Source organism: Vulpes lagopus, chromosome 10, assembly GCF_018345385.1.
Source record: "Vulpes lagopus strain Blue_001 chromosome 10, ASM1834538v1, whole genome shotgun sequence".
Classification (NCBI taxonomy): Eukaryota; Metazoa; Chordata; class Mammalia; order Carnivora; family Canidae; genus Vulpes; species Vulpes lagopus.
In genome coordinates, this window is record NC_054833.1 from 35,991,760 (window position 1) to 36,000,128 (window position 8,369).

Below are 8,369 nucleotides of genomic sequence, written 5' to 3' on the forward strand. Positions count from 1 at the left end.
CGAGGTTCCATTAGGTCCAGACACAGGGATGGAAATTAGAAGCTAAGATTGGGTAATGAGACAGAGAAGAGAGGGCAGGGGCTCAACAGCTGTAAGTGGAAGGGGTATAGCATCCCCTGGAGTATTAGAAGCACACCTGGGCCCATTAGGAGTTGTGAAGGAGTCCACAACCCATAATCCCAGCTCTTGGCGAAGTGGGTCCCTGGTTTAGATGATGAAAACCACCTTAGCTCCACCCACAGCTGATGCATGGCCTTGTCCTTGTCCTTGTCCTATGCTGTCCTAACCCCCAAGAACAGATAACCAGTCCCTGCATCGTTATCTTCTGGCCTACTTTGCAGGCCACACAGGGTCTAGGCAAGGTCAATGACTTCCACAAAGCAAGCTGGCAAGTTCCTAGGATTTAGGCCACACCACAGGATCTCTGGGGATTTCACATTTTTATTCACTTGGCAGATTGCCGCACATGCTCTTTGGGTTAAGCTGAGTGTGATCCTAGAAGGGCCATGGAGTAAATATACCAAGGAGAACCTGCCTCCATACGTAGCCTTTAGAACTTTCTTTCCTTGAAGAATATCTAGACTTTTAGTTTAGTTTTAGTTTTGCTTTTCTATCTTCAAAGAATGCTCTAGACCTAATTTTTTAGTTCTTTGACTCTTCAGCTCTAACTTTCAGATTTGTTTTCATGCGTTGATTTTATCTTCTCACCTTTAGCAAAACATAATCCAGGATGTATGATTCAGCTGAATCCACACTTAGCTTTTCTAAAATGGATATTTTTGTACATTAGTGTGTGAGGCTTGTGAAGAAGAGGAGAGATTTTTTTTTTTACTTTCCATAAAATTTCTTGCCCAGTGGTTTCTTAACTATGGGTTTTCATCACATACTTGGTGGGTGAGATGTTTAGGTTTTGAGGGTTCTAAGCCAGCCAACAATGTCATGAAATCGACCACTGTGTCAATGTTGTGCTTCTGGGTGGTCGTGTCCTTCAAAACACATAAGACGCTCAACCAGCTGAAAGAGATGAGCTCAGAGATATTGGCTCGGAGGAAAAGAAGGATCACATTGAGGTCATTGATGGGGCATCCCAGCATCTTTCTGCTGAGAAGATCAAAAGCGGGGAGCATCTCGTAGATGGATAGGAGTCGTTTGTCCCACCGACATAGTCGGGTGAGGTTGTATATTATCACTGGCACCAAGAGGGTGTATATTGTTATACTGGAGAGACTAACAATTTGCAGAACTGACAGAGAGGTCAGCCTGCATGTGATCAGTTGGGGCATGTGGGTCTCATCACTTAGCAGCCCTGTCTTGATGGAGCAGCTGAATTCCTCTTGGAAGAAGACATCCAGGTGGAAGTGGCCAAGGTACAGGTAGATGGCTGAGGTGAAGAGGAGCAAGAGGGAGTTCCTCAGGAGGTAGGTAGCCACTAGGGAATGTGAGCGCTGCTTACATGCCAGGTACCGCTCTAGCAAGGGGAATTCAAAGTATCGTTCCTTCCGAGCCCTGGGCAGGGGAAGAAAGGAGGCAGGGTTAGGAGAGACCCATTTAGAACCACATCTGGAGAGAGCCACGTGGGGAAAGTAATGGAATTTGTGCATCCGACGTGGCGTTCTTGGCTCACATGAAAATCTGCCTTCCCTGAGCATAACCACTCCTCTCCCCAAAGAGGTGGGTGAGTATACTTAATTCTGCAACTGTTGAGTGCAAGGTGGTCAACCCAGTGAATGACCAGTGAATAACAAATGGTCACACTGGCTTTCTGCCCAGCAAAGCAGACTAAACCTTGAAGCTAAAACAGAATCCTTTGGAAGCAATAGGTTTATTAAATTAGCACTGAATTGGGAAGTCTAGATAACCACATTCTGGTTCTCGGTCTGTATACTCTGTGTATGATTTGTAGGCCACTCCATTTTATAAAAAATTAATATGCTAAAAACAAATATGCCTAATAAATAATAGGCATTGGTTGGGAGCTGTGGTGTTCAAGCACATGTAAGCCAGCCTCTGCTCCGAAGAAGTTTACCGTCTGGCCTGTGGGGAAGATGGCAGATAAGATATGCAAATAGGCAATCAAAATTGTGCTTGATTTGTGGCTAAATTGATGGGTACACACCACGGTGTTGTAGAAGTTAGGAGAGAGGTGACTCATGGGCCGGAGTGTTCAGAAACCTTTATAGAGAGTATAAGAGTTGGTTTTCAAGAGGTAGAGTTCAGAAAGATAGACGGGAGAGGAGCTCTTTTCAGAGGAAAAATTATGTGCCCAAACACGAGAGACGGAATAGTGTCAGGTCTCAGCTCAGTGCTCCTCTTGATGGGGCCTCCCTTGGCCGCCCTATTTAAAGCTGCCCCACTCCACAGCTTCCCAGCTTTCCTGACCCCCTCACCTGGCTTTACCTTCCCTTCATACCACTCATCTTCTGCCGTATAATTTGCTTATGTGTTGTGTTTACCTGTTGTCCGTTTCCCCTCAATAGAACGTGAGCCCCCTAAGGGTAGGTGTAGCTTGGTCTCCTCCCCGCCCCCACCCCCAACACACACAGCGCACACTGATGGGTCCGAGGCACCCAGAATGGCACCTGCGATGCCAGTAAATGATGCATGAATGCTTAAGCGAATGAATGGTTAGGAGAAAAGGAGGAGACTGCCTGGGTGGAGTGGGAGGTCACTGGGTGGTTAGAGGTGTGAAAAAGTGGTTGGTGACAGTGTGTAGAGGGCCTTGGAGAAATACTTGGGAGAATTTGGGTCTTTTTTAGTAGGCTTGGGGGGAGGTTCTGAGCAGGGGAATGGTATGTGGCAGTGGTACATTAGAGAGATTAGCCCCTTTGGGACTCAAGGTGTTCATCTGTAAACTGAGGAAGAGTCCTTGTTCTCCCTGTATAGAAATGATGGAGAGTTAGTGAGATGGTGTGTAAATACTTTGGATTCCTGAGAAGGATGGTACAGAGAATGGTTCAAAGATGACCCTGCAATGATACCATGTTAACGCTCAGCTGAGCCCTTCAGAAAGGGGTGGGAGACAACTCACTTCTCCAGCTCATCCCAGAAAACATGGGGGTCTGAGCTCTTCTGCTGGATCTTCAACATGTGCTGCACCAGGCGGATGGAGCGATTATAGGATTTGTCCAGTTCACTGATGATGAACAGCAGATCTGAGCTGAGGGCTGGCGCAGCTGCATACTGCCACAGCAGAACTGGCAGGTACATGGCCACAGCCAGGGCCAGCAGGGAGTAGGGGAGGGCCTGTGGGGTGAGAGTGAGCTGAGGAGGGAGGCCCAGGGTGCAGGGGCCTTATAGAGAGGGCTCTGAGTGAGGGGCTCTCATCCCTGCTTCCTGCCTCAGAAAGGGGAGGCAGCATGGGGAATGAGCCGCCACAGGCCCAGGCTGTGAAGTCCAGAGGAGCAGGGATGGTTGATCTCTATGCTTCCCAGCTCCAGTCCTCAGATTCGGGGTCTGCGTAGGTGTGTAGGACCCCAGGGAGAACAGAAAGAGGGAGATGGACGAGAGGAGGGAGAGAGAAGGGGAGAGGGGGACACACACACAGAAAACACAGGAGCCCCACTATTCCCCCACAAATGTTAGCCTGGGTCGCCAACCAGAGATTACAGCCAGCAGTGGTCACAGCGTCACATCCTGGGGGAGAGTGTCTTCATTCTCAGTCTTCATTCTTAATCAACCTCTCTTTGCTCCAAGTTCTTATCACCAGACATCTAGAGTCTGTTTGCTTTCCAAGCCCAGCCAGGCGTCCCACCATTGCTGAGACGAGGAGGTCCAATCCCGCATCGTCCATGCGGCCTCCCCTCCTGTGCAGTGGTCTTTTCATCTCTGCATTTGTGGTCAAGTCACGACACCAGCAGGCACCGTCTTGGGATCCTTTGGGGGCTACTTCTGTTATGTATGTACACAAGCTGACATTGAGGTGTGTCCTCAACTACACAACTTGCTGCTGAGATAAGCCACTATCTTGCCCACAGTAAAAACTCTACTTGTGACAGGTGTTTTGAAGCTACATTTGTGTTAGGTGCTGCACATGCATATTTCATTTGATCTTCAGGAGGATGCTGGCAGGCAGGCGCTATTAATATCTGTCTTACAAGGAGATGGAAACATGACAAGGTTAGGTGACCTGTACGGGGTTACACATCTCGTGGGTGGGTGAGCAGGATCGGGAAGTAGGCAGTCTGATTTTGGAGCTTATTCCCTTAAGGACTACTTGACTATAGCTTCTCCTGAAGCAGGGATGCTTTTTGTTTTAGAGGAGGGTTTGAAAAAGAGTTTGGCTGCATATTTGGTTGCAGCTAGGTAGAAGAAAAAGGGGTGTTGTGTGTGTTTTTTTTCTAAACTAAATGCCAGAGACAGGTTAGGAAAACTATGCCAGTCCACTAGAGAAAATCACTTTTAATTTCAAGAGATAGCATTTCTTGAAAATAAACTTCACCCCCAGAGAGTCTGTTTGAATAGTATGAGGTGGAGGCAGAGAATCGGTTTAAAGAGCTCTTAGGCGATACAGTCAGACAGTTTGACTCTTTTCTGACATTTGAATCTCGTCTGCAGCATCTTGACCTTGTTGCCATCTGGATCCCACTTGAAGACTTCCAGTGACAGAGACCCCCATGAACTCTTTCCATTAAGTCTCTGGTTTTGTCTGGGTTCCAGACCCATGTGGCCTTTGGAGGCCTTGTAAATTGTCAAAACTGGTAAATGTCAGGAGTGACTTCCGATTCAACATTGTGAATTGGACACACACATGACTTCTCCCTCACAAAGCCCCAAGAGAATGACAATAAAGGGATTTAAAAAAAAAAGACCTTATTCTATAAGGACAAGGAAAACAGGAGACAAGAGCCATAAAATGTTGCAAGCCAGAAAGCAGTAGCATGCTAAGAAATAGCAGCCCATGGCAGGATGGGGAGTTGAGGCAGGCCAGGCAAGCTGTTTTTGTGCCACAGAGCCAGAAAGACTCAGGAATTGCAGATATGAGGTACATCGGAAAATGAGGGTGCAGGTGGGGCTGCAAACAGGAATATTGACAAAACAGACACACAGATCTTCTCTGTAACATGATGCGCTTATTGAGCGACTGCCCTTTCCATCCCCTGGCGGAAGGCCTGTGGTTCATCCCTTGGAAACATTAAAGAGCTTCTTCACTCGGGTCCATTAGGGGCAGAGGAACAGCAATGAGAACCGAGTAAGTTGAGTGGATACTGAGTGCTGAGACCCTGGAGGGTTGGCAGCGGAGCTTAGTACTGACTGCACCCTGACCCCCCTGCACAGGTTAAGGAACCAGTGATTCTTCTTGGGAACCGGCCCAAGAGAAAGGATTACACATTCCAATACTTGAGGTTTTCCTAGTGAACTGGCCCAGAGGGTTCAGAAGGCTGGTCAGCCAGCCTCACTCATAGGCATGAAGCTTCCAATCGGACAAAAGTGAGCCGCCAAAGCTCACCAGACACTTGAAGAAACATGAGAGTGAAAGATGAAAATGAAAAAGCAGGGGTGCAGGGTGGCGAAGGGGCCAGAGAGAAAAGGATGTGGCTCTGGGCGGCTCCACGCGCCGCCACCCCGCGGCCGGATGGAGCCCGGCCCACTTTACCTTGTGAGGCCACAGGGACTTCATGTGGTGCTGGCCAAGCTCATCGTGTTGGTGGTGAACGAGCGAGTCCCAGCAGGAGCTGTCCACGTAGGCAGCCTGCCGGGCGCTGAAGTTACTGGGAGAGAAGCAGCGGATGGGAGGCCCTGGAACGGGAACACAGCTTGGAGGCAGCCTGGATTTGGAGCAGAGGAACGGGGGCCCCGGGGACAGCCAGCCCTGGGCTTTCCAGGGGTTGGCTCCACGGCTCCGCCGATTTCTATATCTGGCAGGTCCTTTCTCCTTGCCATGGCCCAGTTTCGGGGGGCTGCGCTGCCCGAGTCAGCACAGGTCTGTTTGGCTCAGGCCTGTCCATGTGCTCGCTGACTGGCCTCAGACATGGGCTCTTTCCCCTCAGAGCTCCCCCTGGACCCCCAGACACGGGAGCCCCCTCTCACTCCTGGTGGGGGGGGTGTGGTGAGGTCTCTGAGCCCACAGCAGGAGCAAGGGTGAGCAGGCTGTGCTGAAAGGAAAGTGGGCTTGGAGGGAGAGATTGGTTTTGCCATCATTCTCTAGAGAGAGGCAGAAAGGGGGGGAACCAGTGGTCCTCTCCATCTTGGGGGTGACCCAAGAGGCAGTGCGAGGTTGACTGGCTCCTTGGGAAATAGTAAGCTAATTGCACAGCCAGAAAAGAAAGCCAGAAATCCCAATTCTCAGGAAGTCCCCCTTTAATAGAGGTGGGAAATTTGCTGAGTCCATCTAGGGCCTGGAACACCAGATATGTGTGTGTGTGTGTGTGTGTGTGTGTGTGTGTGTGTGTGTGTTCATGTTTGCATGTGTGGCCACGGTCTGTGGAGAAGGAATGGATTTGTTTAGCATCTCTGAGGTGTCAGGCTCTAAACATAAGTCCTCAAACCCGGAAGCCCTGGAGGGGGAGGGTAGGTGAAGGCCGAGACCATGAGAGGCTTGTATAAAGCATGGCTAAGGCCATTAGTGGTCCTACATTCTGAAAAGACCATGGAGCCCCAGTCTCTCTCATCCACGTGAAAATCTAAATAAAAGCTTAATTTATTGCAAAGATGCATAAATGCATCTTTATGCAATATATGTAACATATATGAATACTGAGATCAAAACTAAATATTTTTATTACAAAAGCTGGGAAATGATTTTCAAGCTTTTTGGCACCTCTGCTCTGCTGGTGCCCTACACTCACGCATCGTCTGCCTCTTGGGTGATACTCAGGCCAAAGTCGCGAAAGCTGGACAGTGTGGGAGCTGCCTCACTTCAGAGCCCATGCAAAGAGTGAAGCAAAGTGGGGTCTCGTGCCCTGGGCCTGGGAAGCCACTTACCAGAGGAGAACTCCTGGGCGAATGCCAGGGACATGAGCAACAGGGGGAAGCCCACGGCTATGAACTTGATCATGCGGTCCAGGGGCAGTTCCAGGCGCAGTCCTTGGAGGCGGGAGCCTCGGCGGTCGGGCAGCAGGGCATCGGACAGCATGTACTCCGCAGCTGTGTGTGCGAGCGACATGGTGCCGCGGACCTTTGGGGGGCAGAGGCGGCAGGAAGGGGCCCCGCACAGTGGTGTGTGTGGGGGAGATGGCAGCTTCAGGCAGCTGGGTTGAGTGGACAGCGCCTGCAGCCCCAGCCCTGCAGAGATCTGTGCTAGGAGCAGGCCCTGGTTCTCTAAATAACCAGCCAGGCCCTGAGCCAGGCATCTGGTAATTAAAGGGAGGCAGAGATTAGTGGGTCCTCACTGGAGGAGGGTCGGGTGTCAGCTGGGGCTGGTGCCAGGCTGCTCGCTCTGGATTGCCCCCGAGCAGATGCAGTCCTGTGGCTTTATACTGTCCTCTCATTAATAAAGTATTTTTGGTGGGGTGGTGGAGAGAAGGAGGTTTGTAGAGCCAGGCCCCCCGTGTAATTGGTGTGGAATTTGGGTGGAGATTGCTTAAACGTGTCGAAGGCCCTCATCTTGTGGTTAGGGTGGGAGTGGAGCCCCCAAGACCCAGCTAGGACTGTTGCTCCATAGTATTCTTTGTCTCTGTGATGATTTTTGCCTCGGGCCCAGGCTCTTTCCCAGAAACTATATTTGCTGTTCAATTTTTTCCCCTGCCTCTGGTCTTCTCCCACAATGTTTCAGCCACGTATTTACAATTTCCATATATTTTTCTTTAAAAAAAAAAAAAGCTTCCATCAGTCCTCTAGAAAGCTGGGGGATGGGTGGCAGTACTGAATAGTGGAAAGGAACGTGATCTTTCAAATTTAAAGGGAAAAGTCTCCCACTGGAGACCTAGCAGTATTCCTTTTTTTTTTTTTTTTTAATTGCATGACTTCAGGCAAGTCACTTTTGGCTCAGTGTTCTCATCTATCAAATGGTATCATGTTGTGGGCACCTGTGTGGCTCAGTGGATGAGTGTCTGCCTTTGGCTCAGGGTGTGATTCTGGGGTCCTGGGATCAAGTCCTGCATCAGGCTCCCTGAGAAGAGCCTGCTTCTCCCTCTGCCTACATCTCTGCCTCTTTCTTGAATAAACAAATAAAAATCTTTAAAAAAAAGAAATAAAATCTTACTAAAACCTTGGTGCTTCTTCCTAAGTATCATTTTTCAAAGGGTAATTGTGATAACTTCTAATAACATACATTACTGTTGTCTTCTTTATACTTTATAGAAACCGAATCATATGTATATACTCTTTTGTGTCTGGCTTCTTTGTTCTACGTTATATTCTTGTTTTTTTTTTGGTGGGTTCAGTTTGTTAAAATTTGGTTCAAGATTTTGCATTTATATTTACCAAAAAGA

General features: G+C 49.1%; 1 protein-coding gene across 1 annotated transcript; it reads right to left on the reverse strand.

The window, feature by feature from the left end:
* Window positions 1–493: 493 nt before the first annotated feature.
* PANX3 (pannexin 3) lies at window positions 494–7,960 on the reverse strand. Its single transcript, XM_041769944.1, has 4 exons — window positions 6,922–7,960; window positions 5,594–5,736; window positions 3,029–3,243; window positions 494–1,506 (listed from the first exon to the last, which is right to left on the reverse strand). The coding sequence occupies exons 1-4, from the start codon at window positions 7,100–7,102 to the stop codon at window positions 867–869; spliced, it is 1,179 nt and encodes a 392-aa protein (XP_041625878.1). The 5' UTR covers window positions 7,103–7,960; the 3' UTR covers window positions 494–866.
* Between the last annotated feature and the right edge of the window lie 409 nt (window positions 7,961–8,369).

Coding starts and splice junctions, on each gene's coding strand:
- PANX3 (XM_041769944.1), bottom strand. CDS start 7,102: ATGTCGCTCGCACACACAGCTGCGGAGTACATGCTGTCCGATGCCCTG. Junction 5,737..6,921: donor CGCCCAGGAGTTCTCCTCTG/GTAAGTGGCTTC, acceptor TTCCCGTTCCAG/GGCCTCCCATCCGCTGCTTC. Junction 1,507..3,028: donor TTCTGGGATGAGCTGGAGAA/GTGAGTTGTCTC, acceptor TCCCCTGCCCAG/GGCTCGGAAGGAACGATACT.